The sequence below is a fragment of the Vipera ursinii genome (genome assembly GCF_947247035.1).
Source record: "Vipera ursinii genome assembly, chromosome: 13".
In the NCBI taxonomy this organism is placed as follows: domain Eukaryota; kingdom Metazoa; phylum Chordata; class Lepidosauria; order Squamata; family Viperidae; genus Vipera; species Vipera ursinii.
Window position 1 is genome coordinate 11,798,775 of NC_139526.1, and position 25,495 is coordinate 11,824,269.

General features: G+C 44.9%; 1 protein-coding gene across 1 annotated transcript in view; it reads left to right on the forward strand.

Moving 5' to 3' along the window:
- The window catches only part of LOC310646177 (ankyrin repeat and fibronectin type-III domain-containing protein 1-like), a gene marked incomplete at its 5' end in the record, with an annotated part of 598,148 nt that overhangs the window by 519,549 nt on the left and 53,104 nt on the right, over positions 1–25,495 (forward strand). The window contains 1 exon segment of the mRNA XM_083372437.1: positions 5,736–5,867. Within this exon segment, the coding sequence (XP_083228563.1) occupies positions 5,736–5,867 (132 nt within the window).

The window sequence follows — 25,495 nt, forward strand, 5'->3', positions numbered from 1 at the left end:
AAGCTCAAGGTGAGCTTCAAATTAGGTCGAGCACGGAGCTGCCCTGCCCTCATCCCATATTATTCTAGATACTTACCGATCAAAAATGCAAACCAGAACTGTCTCTGTAATGGCTTCGAGGTTTCTTGAACTCGCCAAGGAAAGCATTAACTTTCTTGAACCACCCCTTTGAGTGTTGGCATCGTTGCGGGTTGAGGCTGGTGAGGTAGAAACCAAGAGACTCCAAGCCAGAGATAGCATTTATGAAAGCCACCATTTTCAAGACCTTAAAAGATCCATGAATTTTGCAGGGCAGGAAGGAGAAACCTTTGAGGGATCCCGTGTGAAAATCACCAAGAACTTTGCACTGCAGTGGGCAACCAACGATTGGGTGCGAGCTCTCCCGTCGTTCTGCCCAGCATCTGAATGCAAGAACTGCCTCCTTGAGAGTTGGAGGGGCCATCCTGATATCATGTCTTCATTTTACTAAGGTCCTGCAAATACAGGTAGTCCTCAACTTACAACCTGGTCATTTAGCGACCGTTCAAAGCTACAACAGCCGCTGAAAAAAGGGACTTATGACCGTTTTTCACACTTACGACCGTTGCAGCATCCCCCACGGTCACATGATTTACATTAAGATGCTTGACAACTGACTCGCATTAATGACGGCTACGCAGCGTCCCGGGGTCACGCGATCCCCTTTTTTGCGACCTTCTGACAAGCAAAGTCAATGGGGAAGCCCAGATTTACTTAACAACCATGCTACTAATTTAGCAACTGCAGCGATTCACTTAATGGCTGCGGCAAGCAAGATTGTAAAAATGGGGCAAAAACTCACCTAACAGCTATTCCGCTCGGCAAGATCAATTTGGGGCGCAGTTGCGGCCGTACGGCGAGGACTCCATGTAGCAATCTGATCCCAGATTGGGCTTTTTGTGTGGAATTGCGAGGGAGGAATTTAAAACGCCAAAATAGGATTCGGAGGGCAGAATCTCTTTTACTCCATCTAATGAGGTGCATAATTGTTGCTAAGCAAACACTTCCCACTGCTCTTATTTTCTGTGGAATTATTTCATTACCTCTTTGCCGAAATGCAGAGAAATGCTTTGAAACACCTAAGCCGGCTCTCTCTGGAATGGCAACAATAACAGCCGCCATATCCCCATCGCATTATGAACAATCGCGAAGGTACACGGAAAAATAAATCCGTAAGAAAAAGTAAAGAAACTAAAGATGCCGATGTCTTAAATCAGGTGCGAACGTGGTGGATTGTTTGGAGTCTATTTTACTGTTGCAAAGAGAGGAAGAGGGAGGTTAAACTGCATTTAGCTCAGTTAAATCAGCTCTTGAAACACAGAGGCTTAGATAAGTCTTATCTATACAAATGGATAGATGCAAATAAGAAGGCGGGCACGGAAGGATTTTTTTTTTTTAATTTTCTCATGCTTTGTTTCAGAGCATGCTTTAAACTAGAGCTCGGCCTTTTAGGGTACTCCAGGCTTTATCCAGTCCCTTTCGATGGGAACTTAATCAGAAATTGCAAATCAAATGTAAATAAGTGTACGTCATGCACGCAATACAAACTGTATTGCTTTTATTTTGAAGACGACCGTGGGCTTTTTCAATTTTTGTGTGTGTGTGCGTGTGCGGCTATGCGCTTTCATAGTAATCTGATGGTCCTAGTTAGTTTGGCCCTCCACAACACTTCCAAGTTTCTCATGGGGTCCCTTGGGGAAAATTAATTGCCCACCCCCCTCCTTTAAACTGTCAATGCTTTTTTTTCCCCGTAATGGAATTTTTCAGCTGCCGGTTTCAGTCTTTGATAATTATTGTCCATCATTAGAACCTTAAATGACCATTTTGACAACTAGTGAACAAACTAGAGTAGACATGTCAAACACAAGGCCCGGGGGCCGGATCCGGCCTGCGAAGTGGTTTCATGTGGCCCGTGAAGCCATCCTGGAAAGAGTGAGGGACCGGCCCCCGCTGCCTTGGCCCTGGCCCAGAGACCCTCCTTCTGCCAGAGACCCTCAGATCTGTCCCATTCCTGCCCAGGCCCCCATAGGCACCCTTGATGCGAACGATGTAGAGCTGGCCACGCCCACCCAGTAGGCCATACGCACTCTAGCCACGCCCACCCAGTAGGCCACACCCACCCTGGCCATACCCACCCAGCCCCGAGGGCAACCGCAATGCTGATGCGGCCCTCAGTGAAATTGAGTTTGACACCCCTGAACTAGAGGAAGCAAAAAAAATTATACATAGAAGGTTGAAATGCTGTAAAGATGTCAGAATAAAGTAGGACCAGTTGAGTCAAAAGGGACGTGGTGGCTCAGTGGGTTAGGACGCTGAGCTTGTCAATCAGAAGGTTGGCAGTTTGGCGGGTCGAATCCCGAGTGCCGCGTAACAGAGTGAGCGCCTGTTACTCGTCCCAGCTTCTGCCAACCTAGCAGTTCGAAAGCAGGTAAAAATGCAAGTAGAAAAATGGGGACCACTATGGTGGGAAGGTAACGGCGTTCCGTGCACCTTTGGTGTCTAGTCATGCCGGCCACATGACCACAGAGACGTCCTCGGACAAGCGCCGGCTCTTCGGCTTTGAAACGGAGATGAGCATCGGCCCCTAGAGTCGGAAACGACTAGCACATGTGTGCGGGGGAACCTTTACCTTTATCTTTTTGAGTCAAATGAAATTTGGACAGATCTAGCAAATGCTCTTCTTCTGAAGGAGATGTCTCTGGGTCTCCCCGTTTTCCCAAGGTTGTTTTCTCCAGTTTTTCCTTCAACTTCAGAGGATAAAACTTAGTAATTTGGGAGTAAAAAAAATAGCAGTGGAAAACCAGCATCGGGGCAATTCAAGTTACCTAGTCGTGGTCAGTTTAAACGCTATCATTTTTTGCAAGCCACGTTTCATAAAGTGTCCTATCTTTTAAAGCTGTGTCCGCCAGTATTTGCATTCTGGGTGTGTATTGTGTGATCTTTCCCCTAAGATATTATTTTGATACATTTCCATTGTGTAATTCAGAGAAGTGTATCACAGGAGGACAGTTCGGTTTCTCTTGGGTATATTAGCTCCAAAATGAAAGGCCGTTAGGGCACTTGTAAGTGTATTTATATGAAGGTGTGAACAAACCTTTCTCCATCACTAGGGGGGAAGCTAAGCAGTAACCACAAAATAAGTTAAAATTTGATGCCCTAAACCTGTAGACCACTAAAAAAATAGATGACTGTAAGGCAATTTCAGCACTAGAAAGCAAAAACGAACGATCCTGTTGCAAGGCTTTCTTTCTATGACCTCTCATGACTGTAAAAATGAATCCATGCAAAACGACATTACCAAGATTAATAAGAGTCCAGTTGATCGAAAACAGCATGATTCCTCCAACCTGTGTCTTTCAAGCTTTCAGCCTTCGGGGATTATCTTCCACGCTGTTGGAAATTTCTGCAGTATGGATATTACTGGGTGGCGTGGGGGGGGAAATCAGTAGATCTCAGCTATGACGAGCCTGCAAAGAACTACACTTGAGTAAGTTTACAAACCGCCTTCCTAGTTGTACCTTGTAGGAAAAAGTAAATTGTTTTCCGTGAGGCCAGGACTGGTCCTGCATTGTTATTTTTCTGTTGCGTTCCAGGGCAGTCTCGGATGTACTCTAGAACGGTCCCTGATACACTCTAGAATTTTCTGGAGGAGTTCTGGGATTTTCCACAGTCTTAATCTTTGTCCCTCCTCCTCCTCCTCCTCCTCCTCCTCCTCCTCCTCCTCGTAGACCCTTGCCCGGCTTCTGTATTACTTCTGAATCCTCATTCTTCTTGGCAGATAGATGATTTCTACTTACGGTAGTTTCCATGAAGTAAGGTGCAGAGATTGGATAATTTCTTACATTCCGCGTCTCAGAACCTTTCCGTGGGTTGGAAGAGAGGTATTATTATAGTGTTCACAATCTCCGTGTACTGGTGTGCCAAAGCTTTAAATCACACAGGGATTTTTTTTCCTCTGTGCAAAACGTTGAGAAAAAGAAGCTTGTTTTCAAAAGCAAATAAACACGAGATGACATTGCAAGAATTCCAGGGAATGCCTTGCTCCACAGGGACAGCCTAACAAAAGCAAGCTACAATAACACAGTCCCTGGCCCTTCCATCAAAGGGCAGGCTCAACCTTTATCAGTTTATTCCATGATAAAAAAGGTAAAGGTTCCCCCGCACATGCGTGCTAGTCGTTTCCAACTCTAGGGGCCGGTGCTCATCTCCGTTTCAAAGCCGAAGAGCCGGTGCTTGTCCAAGGACGTCTCCGTGGTCATGTGGCCGGCATGACTAGACGCCAAAGGCGCACGGAATGCTGTTACCTTCCCACCGTAGTGGTCCCTATTTTTCTACTTGCATTTTTATGTGCTTTCGAACTGCTAGGTTGGCAGAAGCTGGGACGAGTAACAGGCGCTCACTTTGTTACGCGGGACTCGGGATTCGACCCGCCAAACTGCCGACCTTCTGATCGACAAGCTCAGCGTCCTAACCCACTGAGCCACCGTGTCCCTTTTTTTTCCATGATAAATGAGGGTTTATTCTTGAAGGTGACCCTCAGACTCCTGAGTAAATCCCTCAAGTTCCCTAGATAACATTTCCAGTTCCTCCAAGGAGTTCTCCATCTGTTCCACAAACTCAGAAAAGTGCTACCTTAGAAATGATGCTGTTCGTTTTAAAGAAAAGAGGGTGCTTGATTGATCCGTTTCCCCATCCGTAGTGTTGCATGATGAATTGGCAGCTAATAGTTGGGACATAACAGGTTGAAGATCTCAAAGATACAGTATGGGTAGGAGCTGAGTAGCAGAAGTAGCAGGCCAAACAACCAGTGGCTGTGTATGGTCTGAATTCTGTACTATTCCTCAATGCCATTTTACAAATCCTTATGTTTCCTTTGATTCGGGGAAAAAAAAGCAAACAGCCCAAATAAAATCTTATTCTCTTTGCCAGTCTTTAAAGAACCTTTGACATTCATTTTGCGCTGATTGCTGCTTTTTTTTTTTTTTTTGGCTAGGGTTTCGTTTTGTTTCATTTTGTTTCCGCCTGATCAATTAATCCAAAATAAACACAACTTCTCTAGTTTCGCTGTAATCTTTCTCGGTCATTAATAAAAGGTTGTCTTCTCCTAATCAACGTTACAAGGAATGATTTAATCTGACTCTCGTTTGGCTCCAATGCGGAGCGAAAAGCCTTGTGTGTGCTGATCCTTTTTCTGATGATTCTAGCCACCCCGTTAGCCTGTTGCTTTCCCCTTATATTGTGACGGAAAGAAGCCACCACAATGGGTGTCTGATTCCTCTAGCCCACTCCACCTTCTTTCTTTTGCCTGAACATCAGATCACCTTGACCCCTGGCCTTTGCCCTGCCTTCTGGTAATCAGCATGATGCTTTGATGAAGTTTTATTTTTTATTTTATTTTAATTCCATTTATATCCCGCCCTTCTCCGAAGACTCAGGGCGGCTTACAAGCTTAGCAGTAGCCTTCATTCTATGTATATGCCTGCTTACTAGGGTTTTCACACACACCCCAAGCGGCATTATTACAAAGTCAGCTTAATTGCCCCCAACAATCTGGGTCCTCATTTTACCCACCTGGGAAGGATGGAAGGCTGAGTCAACCTTGAGCCTGGTGGGACTCGAACCTGCACTAATTGCAGGCAGCTGGTGTTACTTTAAGGAGGCATTAGCCCACTGCTCCACCAAGTTAACGCTTCTCCTTCCCCCCCCTCACTTCCTAGGTCTGAGAACAGTCTCTCTAAGTTCACACACCAGTTGTCAGTTAAGCAGAAGCAGGAGAAGAGGAGGAAAGCTGAGGATGGCTTGGCTGATCTGATGCCTGCCTTCCGTCCCAGGTCTCTGAGCACGGAATGGCAAGAGACACAGGGCGGGGAGAAGAACCACGTAAGAAGCTGCGTGGAACACCACTGGAGGCTGTTTTCTTGGCAAGGGCCTTCTGCGGCAAAACGTTCTCTGGGAAGGGAGAACTGTAGCTTGGAGAGCGAGAACAATTAATCGGCGGAAGGGCTTGCCTTCAGAAGTTGTGGGTGCTCCGTCATTAAGAGTTTTTAAGAGAGGGGACCGCCATTTTGTCTGGAATGGCTTAGGGCAGGGGTAGGCAACCTCGGCTCTTTGATGACTCGTGGACTTCAACTCCCAGAATTCCTGAGCCAGCCGTGTTGAGGGGAAAGGGAGAGGTTTCCAAGAGGAGCCATGATGCTGGCTCAGGAATTCTGGGAGTTGAAGTCCACAAGTCATAAAAAAGCCGAGGTTGCCTACCCCTGGTCTAGGCCTAGGCTGCTTTATGACTTGTGGACCAACTCCCAGAATTCCTGAGCCAGCCGTGCTGAGAGGAAAGGGAGAGGTTTCCAAGCTGAGCCATGCTGCTGGCTCAGGAATTCTGGGAGTTGAAGTCCACAAGTCATGAGGGGGCCATAGTTCCCCCATGCTGACTCAGGAATTCTGGGAGTTGAAGTCCACAAGTCATAAAAGAGCCAAGGTTGCCTACCCCTGGCCTAGGCCTAGGCCGCTTTATGACTCGTGGACTTCAACTCCCAGAATTCCTGAGCCAGCTGTGCTGAGGGGAAAGGGAGAGGGTTCCAAGCTGAGCCATGTTGCTGGCTCAGGAATTCTGGGAGTTGAAGTCCACAAGTCATAAAAGAGCCGAGGTTGCCTACCCCTGGCTTAGGGTCTCCTGCTTGAGCAGGAGATTTGACTAGAAGACCTTCAAGGTCCCTTACAACTCCAATCTTCTGTTAAATAAGTTCAAGGCTTTCTTTTCTGATGGAACTCCACGAGGTGTAAACTCCACCAAGTTCCATCTTTTGATTCGGTCTCTCCAACCTTCTAGCTTCCATTGTGAGGGTCAGCAGGATCTCAGCTAAGGCGGGACCTTGGGGAGTTGAGGGCCAGAAGCTCAGGTGAACCCTTTTCAAAACAATCAGCTTCCTGGGCATTTTTTAGACCACTGACCCTTTGGGAGGGTCACCGAATAGGGGAAGGGGCGATGAATATCTTCATGCATGTGCCAGAACTGATTATGTTAGGGAGTAGATGCTTATCGGCCCTTCATGTGTTTTCCCAAAGGGTGGGGAACTCTTTGCTCCTTCCCTGAGGCCAGCCACCGAACCAGGAGTTGTGAGTTCCCCACCCCATCCTGAACCTTAATCAGAAACACACAAAATAAGAGCCGATTCTCAGGATTCATGGAGCCAAAAGCTTGATCTTCAGCCTGTCGCTTCATCATGCTCACAGCATGTGGATCTTCTGAATCATTCATCACAAGCGCCAGCTTGGCACACCTCTGCTTTGTCCAAACTCAGAAGGTTTGTGATGGCATGCCAAATTGCAATTTGTGCTTGTGACAAATTGTTCAGATGAGGCATTTGCTGTCTTTAAGATTCGGGCCAGGCTGTCACATAAAGCAGCTGGTTATGGACACAGCCTCCCCCCCTCCTTCCCCAAGCCCCTTTCTTTGTGCAATCAAGATTCAGAAGCTGTTACTGCATGGTGATTGTCTTGGGAGAACACTCTGCAAAGAAGTGAGGACCTTTTGGGCATTTCGGCCACCCCTCTTGACAATGTGCCCATTTTAAAGCATTGCATTTAAAGCACTCTGGAACTGCCAGCTCCAACAACCTGAGATAACCTGTCTGTAACTTTCATTCCATACCCGAATTTGAAAGCAGTAAGTTAGAATACCCAATCATGACAGTCATTCATCCATTCATTCAATTTGTTTCCACTCATCTCATTGCAAAGTGTCTCTGGGCAGCTTACAAGGTTAAAAGCAATAAAACTAGGTAGGTAGGTAGGTAGGTAGATAGATAGATAGATAGATAGATAGATAGATAGATAGATAGATAGATAGATAGATAGATAGATAGATAGATAATGATTGATTGATAGATGATTGATAGATAAATAGATGATAGACATAGATAACAATTGATAGATAATGATTGATAGATGATAGATATAATGATCAATAGATGATTGATTGATAGATGATTGATAGATAGATAGATGGTAGATAGATATAGATGTTGCAATGTATGGCAGTGAAAGTTGGCCCATAAGAATGGCTAAGCGCCAAAGAATTGAGGCCTTTGAACTACGGTGCTGGAGAAGACTCCTGTGAGTCCCTTGGACTGCAAGGCATACAAACCAGTCAGTCCTAGAGGAGATCAACCCTGACTGCTCTTTAGAAGGCCAGATCCTGAAGTTGAAACTCAAGATACTTTGGCCACATAATGAGAAGGAAGGACTCACTGGAGAAGAGCCTAATGCTGGGAAAGATTGAGGGCAAGAGAAGAAGGGGACGACAGAGAAGGAGGTGGCTGGATGGAGTCACTGAAGCAGGAGGCGTGAGCTTAAATGGACTCCAGAAGATGGTAGAGGACAGGAAGGCCTGGAGGAATGTTGTCCATAGGGTCGCGATGGGTCGGACATGACTTCGCAGCTAACAACAACAGATATAGATAATGATTGATAGATAATTATTGATAGATAGATAGATAGATATAATGATCAATAGATAATGATTGATTGATAGATGATAGATAGATAAATAGATGATAGATAGATGGATATAGATAATGATCAATGGATAATTATAGAAAGGAAGGAAGGAAGGAAGGAAGGCAAGGCAAGGCAAGGCAAGGCAAGGCAAGACAGATCGCAATGAATTTCTGTTGGCACTTCAAGGTTGAAAGGATTAGTTGGTGACATCACCAGCATCTGGGGGACACCCAGTTTGGTGCTCCTTTCATATCCCCAGCAGGAGCTCACCCTGCTCTATGGCAGTACTCGGGTCTCAAACGTGGCCTTGCTGCTTGTCAGCCCAGCATCCTAACCACGTGAGCCACCATGATGTGCAGGGGGTGAGGTGGGATCAACCATCTCCAGTGTGACACTCCCCTTTGGGTCCCCAAGTTAATTGGCAGAGCCAGGTCCTCAGGCCTTTATGGAAGGTCAGAAGGATGGAAGCAGATCTCAACCCAGGGGACAAGATGTTCTAAACGGCAAGGAGTTAGTTAAAATTTTGGAAGGTCCAATGTGACTTCTAACAGTTGCTAAGTAACTGGCGCTAAGTCAAAGATGACCTTAGTAGATGCCAAAGAGGGATAGGAGTGGAACAAAACAGGTTCTATAAAGCAAGATACTGGCAACAAAAGCAACAATAAGTGGAATTGCCTATTGTGGCATTTTTTTTTACTAAACTTAAGGCTGTCCCGTGCACCGTTACCCTTAAAAATGGCAGTCTTACATTCATAAAAGGTAAAGGTGTCTGACTTTAGGGCACAGTGTTCATCTCTGCTTCTTGGTCAAGGGAGCTAGCTTTGTCCAAAGACAATTTCCATGGTCATGTGGCCCGCGCGGCTATATGCCAAAGGTGCATGGAACGCTGTTACCTTCCCACCGAAGTGGTACCTATTGATCTACTCGTCTCTGCATGCTTTCAAACTGCTGGGTGGGCAGAAGCTGGAGCAAGGAACAGGAGCTCACCTCATCCCACAGAGCTTGGGTCCTGAACCTGGGCTGTTAGCTCTCCAAGATCTCCATCTTTAACCGCTCAGCTATCATGCCCCCCTCGCTGAGTCATTGCAGCCCCCCCTTACATTGATATCCCTTCTCATTTTTGCGCAATCTCTAAAAGAATAAAAACCTCACGACCCTTAGCCAAGTCCTTAATTTCCTCCATCCCTTGTATATCATTGGCTGCAACTGGCAAGTCACAAAGAAACATGGAATGTTATGACAGTTAGACATGTATAAAGTTCTACCAGAGATTAGAAGAAGAAAATTAAATATGTGTCTACTCAATTTGGCAACAGCCCTGCTTTTATTACTATATTTAGCTTGATTTTCTTTTTTTTCCTTTTTTCTTTTTTTCTTTTTTTTGTTATGTAGAAAAACGGTCAAATCCATTAAGGATGTTTGAGGAAGGGGGGAAAAAATGCCTAGATGTTACGTAAGTGAGTAGAGGTTCACTGCTGTTTTATGGAATATTAATTCTGTAAATTGAGCTGGTAATTTTATTAAGAAGGGGAGGAAAGCGTCGTAACAATACATCTTTGATAGTGAGAAGAACACAGACGATTACACCCCTAATTGGATTAATTTGTTATAACGTACATATTAACTTGGAAGAGCACGTTGTGATACTCGTATGAGGAAGGAAAAAGACAGTAATTTGAAAACTAGCCAGATGGCAAATCTATATAAAGTGTAAACATTATCTCCGAATTCAGGGAAGCGTAGGAGATCTTGTTCAAGCTAGCAAGCTTCTTCCAAATTATTGTATTGGGCTATGAATTCACGTCTTATTTATTTTATATCTTTCTGTGCCACTACAATCCAAAAAAGATTCTTGCTAGTTTGCACAGATGGAAGAGAAGTTAAAACATCCACGGTGAAAATAAAATAACCATTGAAACAATTCCAAAGTTTCGAAACAAATGTTTCTGAAAAGAACCATTTAACAATAAAGGAAAGTAAATAAAATAGAGATGGCCATGTTTACATCAAGGGAAAATTCTCCGAAGCAGAGATGCCTGGTCCGGATATCAGCAAAGCTCTTTTGTTCACATTGGAAGAAATTAAGAAGGCTAACTGCATAAAACCGATGTTGTGCCAGCCCAAATATTTCCTTAGTCCATTGATTTATTCATGTATTCGCTCATTTGTAATTTCAATTTGCCCCCTGTGCCAGTGAATCTCGGTGGCTTACAAAAGGTTAAAAAGAAACCGTTTGGTCAGTTAAAAAAAACAACAACAAACAGTAATAAAAATGCAGCTGGGATTCAGAGAAAAAGGACAATAAGGAAACAAACTGAATAACTTCAAAAGTGGGTTCACACAACTTCCTGGCCCAGTGCCTGTGGGAACAGCCAGCCCTTTAAAGCTCTCCTGAAGGAGGTTGGTGCCACATGGACCTCGGGAGGCTCTTAAGTGCAAATGCCACAAGGTGAGAAGGCACATCTTTTGAGCATCTGACATGGTTGGATAGGTGGGACCCAATTCATGCAATCTCGTTGATCTTTACTGGACAGGCGGACACCTCCACAGTCAAAGATGATTGAAAGGTAGTCCTCAACTTGCAAGAGTTCATTTAGAGACCATTCAAAGTTGCAACCACACTGAAAAAAGTGACTTAGGACCGTTTGTCCCACGCACAACCGTTGCAGCATCCCCCGGGGTCCCATGATCAAAATTCAGGTGCTTGGCAACTGACTCATATTTAGGACAGTTGCAGGGTCCCAGGGTCCCAGGACACGACCTTTTGCCGACCTTCCGACAAGCAAAGTCCATGGGGAAGCCACTTAACAACGGTGGCCGGAAAGGTCATACAACAGAGCCAAATTCGCTTAACAAAGGTCTCCCTTAGCAACCAAAATTTTTGGGCTCCCTTGTGCTCATACATCGAGGGCCACCTGTATAAAGGAAAGGAGATTGGAGGTTGGCCATTATATGGATGCTTGTCGATACTTAAGGTCCAACAATTTATGCATGCCTCTGACGAACCCAACCAAGGAAACACCTTTGAGACATTCCAATCTCTTAATGTAAAACTTTATTCAGTACATCACTTCGGCACTAATGAAAGCAAAGCCAGCTCTGGCAAGACCCCTCCCAAGGCCATAGAGTAAAAGCATCGAATTCTCCCTCCTCCCTCTGGGTCAGGTCACGTTGCCCCATCAAGTGGGAAAATATTGTTATGAGAAAGCATCTCTAGGTCTTGCCAGACACCTGGTGAGACGTCCTTGAGTCTCGCGGTCTGGCTTCTTAATCTTTGAAGTCTGCATTCCAAACCTCTCTTCTCTTCCCCCCCCCCCAGGTTCGTTGGCAAGCTGAGCAGCAATATTTGTCGCATCAGCAAAACCCTGCTTCGAAACTTGACGGCCACATTTGCTCCTCGTATTAAAATGCTGGGTTGTGTTGATCCACAGAGCGGAATAAAGCAGAGGAATCCCGTTGTTCAGTTTACCATTTTTGGCTGAATTTAGAAGCACAGGGTTTTTTTTGTGTGTATGTGTGCTTCCCCAATTTAGAAACAAAATGCTCTTTCTGCAGGTCCACCTACTGCCACACTTGGAGCCAGAATCTTTTGTTGCTAAGCAAAGCGGTCGTTAAGTGGGTTGCACCCAGTTTTATGACCTTTTTTGCCACATTCACTGCAGTGGCGAAGCGAGTCATGTTATTAAAGGAATCCGGATCCCCCCGTCGACTTTGCTTGGGGGAAACCCGCTGGGTAGGCCTCAAAGGATAATCACCTGACCTTTGGATGCTGCAGCCATCATAATTACACACTGGTTGCCAAGCGCCCAAATGTTGATCACGTGACTGCAAGGGATGCTGAGATGGTTGCAAAGGCCCGTTGCAAATCACTTTTTCCAGCGCTGTTGTAACTCTGAACCATCACTAAACAAGTGATTGCAATTGAAGCACTACCTGTACTTACAGCTAGCACAAAATCCCCCCTTTTCCCCCTCACCCTTTGTTTGTTTGTTTTTTTAATTCTATAGGTAAGCCTGTAAACCCTTGACCCAGCATTTGATCTCTGTTTCTTCTAGAGGTAGACACAGAAGTTTTGCTTTTGATAATTTGGTACACTGAATATTTGTGAAACTTTCCATTTCAAGTGGGAACTTGCTGCTGTGAGTGTGAAGTGAGTTATTTTGAGCACCCTGGAAGTATTTGGAGTTCAAGATATCTTTTTTTTTTGAGTACAAATCTTTATGAACCTTTCCCAAATGCAGGAAAGAAATATAGCTGTTTAGCATTCCAGGGAGAAAGCTTTCCTCAATTTCGTCTTTACAAAGGTTCCAAACCAAATGTTGTTGTTGTTGTTGTTTTTCACACCCCTAATTTCTAGCATTATGTGCAATTCCCGCTTTATGAATACTTAGAGCAAGCCGTAATCCTGCAAATCTTGAGGTATGCAAATCATAGTTTACCAGCCTCCGAAGCTGTGGATTGCCCAACTCTTGACACTCATTTTCTCGAAAAGGTGGGAGGGTAAAAAAAAAATTTAAACAAAAATCCCAGGTTGGATATTTACAATCTGTCTGTGGGATCTAGGAACTGCTGGTAAAGAGCCGTTGAGAGGAGCAGTAAACTGCTTATTTTTAGCAAGCCCGGCTGCCTAATTGCATATCTTTCCTCTGACAATTTCATTTTGGAAATCCGTACAGTCTCTTTTTTTAATCCGTGTCTGAGATTATTTAATGAGACTTTAGGGTGATTTAGATGTTGTTGTTTTTTTAAAAAAATCCCTCAGTAGATTGACATTATGACAGCCAATTCAAGATAGTGGTTAACGCAACAGGCTAGAAACCAGGAGACTATGAATTCTAAACCTGCCTTGGCCTAGGGCAGGGGTAGGCAACCTTGGCTCTTTTATGACTCGTGGACTTCAACTCCCAGAATTCCTGAGCCAGCCACGCTGAGGGGAAAGAGAGAGGTTTCTAAGCTGAGCCATAGCAAAAAAAACACCACACACACACCTCACTTCTGAAGTCTTGTCAAGAAAACTGTCAATAATAATAATAATCTACAGCAGGAGTGTAAAACTGCCGGCCCGCAGGCTGGACATGTCACAACAAAACCGCACACACTCCATTGCCGGCAATGGGGAAAAACCTCTGTAACGTCACAAGTTTGACACCCCGGATCTACAGCAACAGCAATAGCACTTAGACTTATATACCACTTCACAGTACTTTACAGCTCTCTCTAAGCTATTTACAGAGTCAGCATATTTGCCCCCAAGATTCTGGGTCTTCATTTTACCGACCTCGGAAATATGGAAGGCTGAGTCAACCTATAGCTGGTCAGGATCGAACTGCTGGCAGTCAGCATAATTAGCCTGCAATACTACATTCTAACCACTGTGCCACCACAGCTCCTAATAATATATAAAAAATGAGTAACAATATATAATAAATGAAGAGTCAACTGGAGTAGCGGTTAAGGCACCAGGCTAAAATTTGGGGAGACCATGAGTTCTAGATCTGTCTTAGGCACAAAGCCAGCTGGGTATTTGGCTGGCTGGGGAATTCTGGGAGTTGAAGTCTACAAGTCTTGAAGTTGCCAAGGTTGGACACTCCGAGTGTGTTTGCCACCTAGATGGACAGGCGGTTTCATCAGATAGATGGGTGGTTTTATAAATTAGGTAACTAAATAAATAAACCTTTTAAAAACTAAAAAAAATAAGGCATATACTCCAAGCTGGACAGCATTTCAACCCCTACAATCTTTCCATTCCAGTGCCCGGTTAAAATGGATCATTAAAGGATATTTATCCCTTCTGGGATACAGTGTCTTGATTTATTTAGCAGACATTTAAGCAATCTTTAAAAGCGAGGGGAACAAGTTTTTCTCCCTCTTAACTTCAGCCCCAATCATGCACCGCTCTGTTGAATTCCTCTTTTTTTTCCTTTTTTTTAAAAAATGGGAAAGTGGCAGGAGAGACTTGGCATTGCTGAGGAAAGACTTATTCGATTCATATGATATTTACTAAAATAAGCCCTTCACTATTAGTCCTCTGCTTTTCCAAAGACTGGCGCTACAAAGTCCCCACTGTTAGGGACCTTTAAATGGACCATTGGGTCTCTCAACTTTCTTGAAGGCTAAGGTTGGCAAATTTCCAGAGACTCGGCATTCAGGCTTCTTGCTAGACAGCTGTCATATAGAAAATAGACCAGAGAGAATTATTATTATTATTATTATTTCAGCAGGAAAGGTCAGAAAAATGGGGCAAAATTCACTTAAAATCTGTCTTGTTTAGCCACAGACATTTTGCGCTGAGCTGTGGTCGTGTGTTGAGGGCTAGCTTTGGAATAAGATAAATGACAGCAAATGAATGACACAGACTTATATTTGAAGAGTTTTCCCCATATATATATATATATATATATATATATATATATATATATATATATATATATATTTACGTCATCACACTGCTGCAAGCAAAATCATGAATTCAGGGGCATCTTTCAAGGTTTTAACTACATACATTCCAGTTGCTATTGGGGAAAGATGGATTTAAAAATTCATTTCTTCAGGTTTTATTCCCCCGGGGTGTTCTTTTTAAATCTGAATAAGGCAATTTGGAATTTCTCCCCCCCCCCCTTTGAATTTAATTTGACAGCTAATATAAGACTCAGGTACAAATATATTACCTGTAACATTTGACAATTTTAGGGGGTTTTATTTCTTCAGAAAAAAAGTTTTAATGCATGAACCTAAATGACAAAAAGAAAGTGGGGAAAAAGTGGGTCAGATCTATGACCCATTGAAAAACTCACGTTAGGAGATTAAACCCAGAGTAATTCTGGGTTTTTGTTTCGTTTTTTTTAAATGGGTTTTTCCACAATTATTACATTGGACTTACTTAGTTCTTTTTTTAAAAAAAAAACAAGAAGTTTTATTAGTTTTCCAATTTAACGTGAAAATATTTAGAAAGCATCATGGTGACTGGGTAATCAAAGGTTCAATAACAGAGGTTTTAGTACCTATCTCAGGTTACATTATTTATTTATTTTATTTATTTATTTATTTATTTATTTATTTATTTATTTATTATCAGTACGTCCTTCTCTATTTCCCTTAACATTTAATATAACCCGCTTAAACTAGAAAATTTCTAACAATAACATGCTCAGTTAAAACAATTATCAGTCTGTTTTTTAGTGATACATATCCATATCCTGTTTTTAAATTTTTCCTAATTTTTATTTTTGATTATAGTATTCAAGTTTAGCCTCTAACATTCATAATAGCATCCATATCCCAAATTTCCCTTATTTCATTACACAAAATGTTTGTGAAATAAAAGTAGAATTTACCCATATAGGTATTAGGTTTATTTTAGATGTTATAAATTTTGTGTAGTGGACCTACTTCGTTCTGATGCACTGTTTCTAAAAATTGTTGCACAAGTTCAATTAGAATTTCTGTACAAATTTCTTTGGGTGGTTTATTCAAGCTGCGCCTCCAGGTTGGGGACTTGTGACTCCGATGCGGTGCTGCCTCTGAAGTGTCACAGCTCTTTGACTTTGCAAGAATTTATTCAGGCTCCCAACCCGATTAACTTGTTGAGCAAAGTTTACGCAATTGCTATTAGCTATTGACATGAATTTTGAAATAGTGAGCTTCAGGGATCTATTTTGGGGACCAGGTGGAAGATCAGCTAAAAAGGTTATGTTGGGCGATCATTTCTTCTGAGCTTAAAATGAAGTTAATGCAATAGAACATTTGGATTTGTACATGGTGAACATCTCCGAAAATGTTTAATAAGGATTGGATGCGGTTGTCTTGATCCTGCAGAAGCAATTTAGAAATTGGAGCCTTAACTGACGTGTTCTGTTCTGGTCCCATTATTGCCACATTTTGGCTTAAATTCACAAAATCGTGAACATGCCTTAGATCAATCTCCACTGTATATTCTCTTTGGCTAGATCCCCAGCCTTTGGAATCTATCAAGCCATCAAGAATTCTGGATTTTTCACACAAGCGGATGCCTTAAAATGGCAGATTTTTGAAGGGCAGGTTTGACATGGCTGGTGGCAATTGGTTGTTGACCTCTCTGGTCTGCAAACTTGTGAGAGAAGATTGTGTTTTCCAAGATAGCGGCAGAAAAGAAGAAAAAAACCACACAGTCGCTTTCTGACATTATGTTTGAGTTAAATGAAATGACCGAGGTTGTAATTTTTGAAATTACAAATGTTGATATTCTACTAGTGTGTTGTTTTCATTAATGTGTTTAATCAGGGCTGCTTTTGGCATACAAGGCACTTCCTGCCCTCCTTCATAATATGCTGGCAAGTATGTTAAGACTAGCAGATTAAATTTTGGTTTTTTTGTTTGAAACCACATGCATTTTTAATAATTTAATAGGGACATGTGGGTTAATTTTTGAAAAGGGACATTTGGTAGCAGCATAGAATTTTATGACACTTGAATTTTATAACAGCTAAGTTTTCAAATGTAAGCCTCCCTCCCTTCCTCCCTCCTTTTCTTCCTTCCTCCCTCCTTTCCTTCCTCCCTCCTTCCCTCCCTTCTTCCTTTCCTTCCTTCCTCCTTCCCTCCCTCCCTCCCTCCCTTCCTTCCTCCCTCCCTCCCTTCCTCCCTCCATTCCTCCCTCCCTCCTTCCCTCCCTTCCTCCCTCCTTTTCTTCCTTCCTCCCTCCTTTCCTTCCTTCCTCCCTCCTTCCCGCCCTTCCTCCCTCCTTTTCTTCCTTCCTTCCTTCCTTCCTTCCTTCCTTCCTCCCTTCCTTCCTCCCTCCCTCCCTCCCTTCCTCCCTTCCTCCCTCCATTCCTTCCTCCCTCCTTCCCTCCCTTCCTCCCTCCTTTTCTTCCTTCCTCCCTCCTTCCCTCCCTTCCTCCTTCCTTTCCTTCCTTCCTTCCTCCCTCCTTCCCTCCCTTCCTCCCTCCTTTTCTTCCTTCCTTCCTCCCTCCCTCCCTCCCTTCCTTCCTTCCTTCCTTCCTTCCTTCCTTCCTCCCTCCCTCCCTTCCTCCCTCCATTCCTTCCTCCCTCCTTCCCTCCCTCCCTCCATTCCTTCCTCCCTCCTTCCCTCCCTTCCTCCCTCCTTTCCTTCCTTCCTTCCTCCCTCCCTCCTTTCCTTCCTTCCTTCCTTCCTTCCTCCCTCCCTCCTTTCCTCCCTCCCTCCCTCCCTTCCAACATTGCTTCCTCTTATCTGGCATCTTTCTGCACTGTATAGGAAGCAATAGCCATATGCTGCTTGAATATGGATGTGATATAGATTGCCTTCTCTAATGGATTTTCCAGGACTTCAGACTAAGAAGGGATCTCTAGTAAGTGACTTCATCCGGAGAGATCAGCCTGTGACCTGTCAAAAGCAGGGCTGTTATCAGGAGCCTTGCCCCGTTGTAAGAAATTTCCTTGAGAGGGAAACTCGCCAGATATGTCTTTGTAGGAAAGACCGCCTTGACAAAGAGAGGGAAAATCCATTACCGTGGTAACAAACAGATAAACATGGCTTAAGGCCACATGAAGAGAGAAATTTATGAAAACACTTAAGGTGGGAGGCTCCTCAATTTTGATGAAGATAAAAAGGATGGAAGGAAGGAAGGAAGGAAGGAAGGAAGGAAGGAAGGAAGGAAGGAAGGAAGGACATTCAGATTGGAAAGCTTGTGTTACTATAGCCATTCTTATAAAAAGAGTTTTAGGCCTACAAAGGGTCTGTTTCTAGATCTAGTCTACTTTGTAGGGCTGACATCTCTATCGTTGATTTAGAAGGGCACGAGCAGTTGAATTTAAAGAAAGTTTCAAGCTGTTGCTCGATATTTACTTCTGTTTTTCCATGTTAACTTTAGTACCATTGTGTCAAAACATAATGCCTCGGTTGGGCCAAGATTTCAAATGCCTCAGAGGTATGGGACACAAATTGGCCACTGTGCTCTCCATCTTTCTTTCTTTTCTTTTTTATTCTTTTTTTTATTGCTCTTTGGCTGCTTGTGTTGGAAAATTACTGCGGATAATATCCAGTTTAGTTTGCACCCGACAAGCTCTCCGTCAATTCTTGTATACAGATCAGAGCTCATAAGCCTACTTCATTCAGCTAGCGGGAAAAAAATATATATATAGATGGATGTTTATTTATTTATTAAACGTGAGCAATCAAGAGAGCTAAGTGGCGAAAGGGGACAAAGAGAAATAAAAAATGAGAAGGTGGGGCAGAGACGAAGAACAGGCAAGAATTATGTCGTCCCTCTCTATTTAATTTGGAAAGGAGGAGACCGAGTGAAGCTTCCTATATTCTGCACCATCAAAGAGACAGTGGGGTCCTTAGTGTTCTCTGGGCTTGGTTGTTTTCTTGCAGACATCTATTTACCCAACTAGGTAACACCATCAATGCTAGGAGGGAGTGGGGTTTGCTCTCTTATTATATACTAGTGGCTTGTCCTGTCAATGTTGCTAGGAGTGTTCTTGGGGGGTTCCACGATTAGGCTCGTGTTTATTGGGCTTTTGTTCCTTGACTGGGGTATTGTTCTGTACCAGCCTACTACCGGCCCTGCAGAAAAGGCAGGGACAACCCCTTTACAAAACGGCAAGAGGCTGGAACTAAGCCTGCCAAATTTATTAACATCAAACAGAGCAAACAGAGCAAACACGAACCATGAAACAGGAGCTATTCAAACGGTTGCCTTCAGCAAACCAGCCCTCCCCACACATTCCCCTTATATAGAGTTCAGGGCGTGGCTTCTCTCTGCCTCCTTCCGAGGTGCCCCATTGCCTTCCTCTGTTTACTCCTGATTGACTGCCTCCTGCGTCGGGCGTCCTTGAACAGGGCCAGCTGTGGGTCATCTTCATCCATGCTGTCAGGCTCACACAGCTGGGTCTGCATCGTAACCAGATGGGAGGGGCCTGGCTGAGGGCTCTGCTGAGCCTCAAGGCTATCCTCAGCAAGCTCTCCAACACCCCCCCTCCTCCTCCTCTGAATCGTCCGACCCAACTGCCGAACCCACAGGCTGACCCTGAATCACAACAGGTATTGTTTACTGCTTGATGTTAATCTCTGCTTATCTGGGTGTTGATTTCTGGCCAGGAGGGTGTTCTGGTCCCACTCCCCTCTCCCTTCCAGCACTAATATTACCTAGTTTGGTAATGAAACAACTGCGAGAAAACCTCCAAGCTCAGAGAATACCAAGGACGTCAACTCTGAATTGCAAATATTCTCTTCTATCCAAATTGTGGTCTTTTGGGTTTTTTTTAAAAAAAATTGTCTTTTTTGAATGGTGTGTAGATATTCTTTACCTCTATGTGCCTGTTGATGGCTGAGTTGCCTGAGTGCCAGGCTTCCAGGAACTGTCTTGCGTGTTTAGACTTAGCTTGGTCTAGATGCTCACTATCTCCCAATTGAAACCATGGTGAACTCTATCTATGCGTTGTGCAGTTAAGGGGTTTTCATTATGTCTTTTGACTGCTTCTTGGTATTCATGGAAGTGCGAGTAAACATGGAAGCAGAGAGTAACCCCACTCCCTTCTAGCAATGATGACGTTACCTAGTTGGGGAATGAAACATCTGTAAAAAAAAATCTACCAAGCTCAAGAGAACACCAAGGACACCACAGTCCTCCTCCTCCTTTCCCCCCCACCTCCTCCCAAACCCCATTCCCACCTGGCAATGATAATGTTCCCTAGCTGGGTAATGAAACATCCTAAGAAAACCCCACCCATTTCAGAGAGCACCAAGGACCCCACAGTTCAGCCTTGAGCTACAAACATCCTCTTCTATGAAAGAGGCAATTTGGTGGACAGAGATGGTGGACCCAACAATTTGTGGAGTTGGGCTACCCAACAAACTTTGGAAGACAGAAGAGACTCGCTGGATTGGTGAAACACGTGTTGACTTCTGAGTTTGCTTCAGCCACTCCCGACATGAGAGCAGAACGTAGGAGGATCACTTGCTTGCTTGCCAAGGTAATAAAAAGCAGATGTCCTTAGAATCTGAAGCACGGTGCACCAGCTTAGAGCATGGCTTTTCAACCAGTGGTACAGGTACCACCTGTGGTACATTGGCACCTGGCAGGTGGCACACGACCATCCTAGAAAAGTGGTAGCGGGGGAGGGGAATGAGCTGAACCGGTGGCAGCACCACACAAGCCTGAGCGAGAGACGGCTGGAGCTGCAGGGCTGTCAGGGCTCAGCGGAAGCGCCAGGATCAGCGCCAGGCTCCAGCTGGAGCTCGGCACTGATCCTGGCGCTTCTGAGCCCAGAAGAAGCGCCGATCAGCTGGAATGTTGCAGCATCTCCAGGGTCTTGCGATTTACATTCAGATGCTTGGCAACTGATTCATATTTATGACGGTCACAGTGTCCCAGGGTCATGTGAAGTGACCAAAACCTGCTGCAACCACCCAGCAGACGGGGGGAATAAAAGCCTAACACCCCTCCACCCCACCCCCTCTGCAATCCTCAACAGAAATGCTCACAACCATGAAAACCTCGGACAGGAGGAAGAGCGCCGCTGGGCAGGCAGGCAGGTGTCTTGCTCATGGTTTGGGGGGCACTTTTTTCCCAGTGCCATTGTAACTTCAAACAGTCACTAAGCGGACTGCTGTAAGTCGAGGACTACCTGTACTTCATCAGTTTTTTCCCCCTTTTTTTGGCCATCAGGTTTTTGGCACCATGCTAGGCGACTGGTGGTACTCGGATGTTGCCATATCCTAAAAGTGGTACAGTGTCTGAAAAGGTTGAAAAGCCCTGGACTAGAATACAATACGGGTTAGAAAGAGAAGCAAATTTTTTTTAAGCTGCCAAGGCTTTTTTTTTCCCCTTGCCTGCCCCAATGGACTAAAGTTTGGACTCATTCAAAGTGCTTTTCTGAAGACCCATCAAGCTGGGGGCTGGCAAGGAAAGCTGTTTGGCTCACCCCTTCTCTGTTCCTTCAGGGCCTTATAGATCCGACCGCAAGCCAAGAATTGAAGCTCTCGTAAAAATGGCGTTCCAGACAATAGTAAATGCCTGAGGCTTTTGCATGGCTCCGACATCAAGACCGCTGTGGCAGACGGTCCAGGGAAAAAATGAACCACGCTGACATTTTTCTCACGTACAAAACAAAGAACATCCGATTCTGAAGAAGTGCAGGACATCCTCAGCAGAAGAGGAGCCTCGAAGGAGAGGCGTCTGCCCCGCCCGGTAGGTTTGTTGCATTTGATGACACAGATTCGCCTGGGTCTAAGCCTGGGAGTTGCAAAAACAGCAAGGATCGAACTGACTGTGCTTCTTAGCAGAGGAGACTTTGGAGAGCTGGAGCCTGTAACCTCAAGAAAGGACCCTCACATCCGTGAGAAACAATGGATGTGGAAACGAATCAAAGAAACAATGGATGGAAGCTAATCAAGGAGAGAAGCAACCTGGTACTAAGGAGAAACTTCCTAACAGTGAGGACAATTAACCAGTGGGAACGGCTTGCCTTTAAACGTTGTGGGAGCTTCATCACTGGAGGTTTTTAAGAAGAGACTGGACAGCCATTTGTCTGGAATGGCAGACGGTCTCCTGCTTGAGCAGGGGGTTGGACTAGATGACCTCCAAGGTCCCTTCCAACTCATTCTGTGATGTTCTGTTCTATTTCATCAGAAGGTAGAAGGTGGACATGACAGCAGTAGCTCCAGTATCTCAGGGGCTGCCCCAAAGAAGAGGGAGTCAAGCTATTCTCCAAAGCGCCCGAAGGCAGGACAAGAAGCAACGGATGGAAACTAGTCAAGGAGAGAAGCAACCTAGAACTAAGGAGAAACTTCCTGACAGTGAGGACAATTAACCAGTGGAGCAACCTGCCTCCAGAAGCTGTGAATGCTCCAACGCTGGAAGTTTTTAAGAAGAGACTGGACAGCCGTTTGTCCGAAATGTCGTAGGGTTTCCTGCCTGAGCAGGGGGTTGGACTAGATGACCTCCAAGGTCCCTTCCAACTTTATTATTATTATTATTATTAAGAACAGGTGCACTCTTAATTTTTGCAGGCAGAACAGGCAATTCCAGAAAATGGCTGCGCCGGACTTCCTTTCCAAGGTTACACTTAAGAATGAGGCCAGGTCCCAGGTCCAGCATTCACCTAGCTTTTAGCCTACTTCCCCTCATGCTCATAACCACTTGTCTGAAGTGGCATAGGCTCTCCTGCTTGGGCAGGGTTGGACTAGAAGACCTCCAAGGTCCCTCTATTCTGATTGATTCGAGAATGACAGGACAGCTGTCTTCCCCTACTTGAACGGCTACCACAGGGAAGAGGGCATCAACTTATTCTCCTGAAGGCAAGTGAACAAGTAATGGGTGGAAGCTTGTCAGAATGGATGGAAACTTAATTGAGCAGAGGGGGGGAAAAAAGGAGGACATTCCTGACAGTGAGAAAGATTAATCAGTGGAACAGCTTGCCTCCGAAGAGTTGTGTGTGCTCCCATGGCTGGAGGTTTTATCTCAAATGGCATACTGTAGGGTCTCATGCTTGAGCAGAGGGCTGGACTAGAAAATCTCCAAAGTCCCACCCAGATCTATTCTGAATTGAACGTCCTCCAGAGCCGCCACAGCGACCATCCCATTTCACCTTTAATAGGAACAGGATGTCCCATCGGTTGGGCAAGCTTGCAAACCTGGACCACTGTTGATGCAAAGTGCCTTTTATCTTCTGGTCTCCTCAGCACGACTTGTAAGATGACGTCCAATTTGGCATAGCCTCCCCAGCATGAAGGAGCAGGCTGAACTGAAACCGAAGCCACATTATTTTGGCTACGGGGAAACTGGGGTGCATTAAGCCCTCGTTTCAGAAACCAGGGCCAAGCGATGGGGTCATTTGTTCTGGTCTTTCAACAGCTTCGCATGATTTATGGGGATGTTTTTGTTCCTCTGCTTGTCTGCAGTTGAAACATGCCCCCCACCACCACCCGTTCCTCAAGCCCCTCCACCCTCTCTCGGGTTTTCTGTCTCCGTTTCCCCCCCCTCCCTCCCTCCCCTTCCCTCGATACTTTTGGAGTCTCTCTGCCTTATGAAGTAATGGTATCTGTAGTTGTTGGATCTGTGCTTTGACACTACCCTTGTGGTCTGCAACAGTTTGCCGAGCTTGCAAAAAAAAAAAAAAAGCTAAAGAAACACCGAAGCCTGATTCTGCACCCTTGGTAACATGGTTCCTAAACGGGATCGTTGGAATGCAGGAAGACTTGGTTGAGCTTGGACTGGAGGCGAAGACATACAAGGAACGGCTGCTGGAATTGGGTATGTCTAGTTTAACGAAGAGAAGGACGAGGGGGGGACGTGATAGCAGTCTTCCAGTATCTCAGGGGCTGCCCCAAAGAAGAAGGAGTCAAGCTATTCTGCAAAACACCCGAAGGCAGGACAAGAAGCAACGGATGGAAACTAGTCAAGGAGAGAAGCAACCTAGAACTAAGGAGAAACTTCCTGACGATGAGAACTATAAACCAGTGGAACGGCTTGCCTTCAGAAGTTGTGGGTGCTCCCTCATTGGAGGTTGTTAAGAAGAGATTGGACATCCATCTCTTTGAAATGTTATAGGATTTCTTGCTTGAGCCGGGGGTGGGGGAGCGGTGTTAGATGATCTCCACGGTCCCTTCGAATTCTGTTATTCTTGTTCTGTACCAGCCTGCTACCGGCCCTGCAGAAAAGGCAGGGACAACCCCTTTTACAAGATGGCAAGAGGCTGGAACTAAGCCTGCCAAATTTATGGATACAAAAGCAAACAGAACAAGACACGAACCATGAAACAGGACCTATTCAAGGGGTTGCCTTCAGCCAACCAGCCCTCCCACGCATTCCCCTTTTATACAGTTCAGGGCATGGCTTCTCTCTGCCTCCTTCCGAGGTGCCCCATTGCCTTCCTCTGTTTACTCCTGATTGACTGCCTCCTGCATCGGGCGTCCTTGAACAGGGCCAGCTGTGGGTCATCTTCATCCATGCTGTCAGGCTCACACAGCTGGGTCTGCATCGTGACCAGGTGGGAGGGGCCTGGCTGAGGACTCTGTGGAGCCTCAATATTATTGTCAGCAAGCTCTCCAACACCCCCCTCCTCCTCTGAGTCATCCGACCCAACTGCCGAACCCACAGGCTGACCCTGAATCACAGCAATTCTGAGTTGGGTGCTATAAAGGAAGAGGGTCACGTTGATTGACATCCCGTCTCTTCTGATTCCATTGTCCTTTCTGAGGGCTACTCTCGTACGTTCAAACAAGCTGTTCAAATTTGCAGAAAATTGAACTGAATACTTTATTTGGCCAAGGGTGAAATTGGAGAATTTGTAGCGATAGCCGTGCTGAAATCCAGAGTGTGTTCTGGTTTTCAATTATCTCTCGCTTTGGGTAGCTTTCCCTAATTCGTATTATTATATGCTCCACTCGTCTCAACGGGGCTATTATGAGTATTTATAGGGCAGCTATTTCCTTATCTAACTTTTTTTCTGTTTGTTTTTTTTGTTCTTTTTCTATTCCTATCCTCATTTCTATTTCTGTTTTTTTTAAATTATTCGTATCATTTTCTGTCAGTCAAGAGAACCTTTCTGCTAACTCTTCAGATTAGTTAGTTAATGAGTCCTCAGTCCTGTCACGTGTGTGTGTGTGTGGGGGGGGGTAGATTCATTATAAATATAATGATCTTTTGTGAATTTTTGATGCAGTAAGGCAAGCTTCATGCTATCACTTTACTGCCTTTAAATATATGTGCATCGCTAAAAACTCTCTTTCATCTAATCTTCAACTGGGCAAACTGGAAACACTGTCCCAGTTGAAGACGGTGAGGCATCTGATAAGTACCTCTGAAGCAACAACCCAGAGGGCACAGGCTGCCTAGCACAGAGTCCCCCAAACTTTTGGGGTTGGCAGCCCAGAGCAGGGGGAGCGGGGAAAGAAGGGATGATTCTGTGTGGGGGTGAATTTATGTGTGTACACGTGTGCGCACACAAACACCCATTGCTTGCATGAGCGGGGTCATGAGTGCTCTTGCGAATGGAGCCACAAACACCAGGGACACTCGCA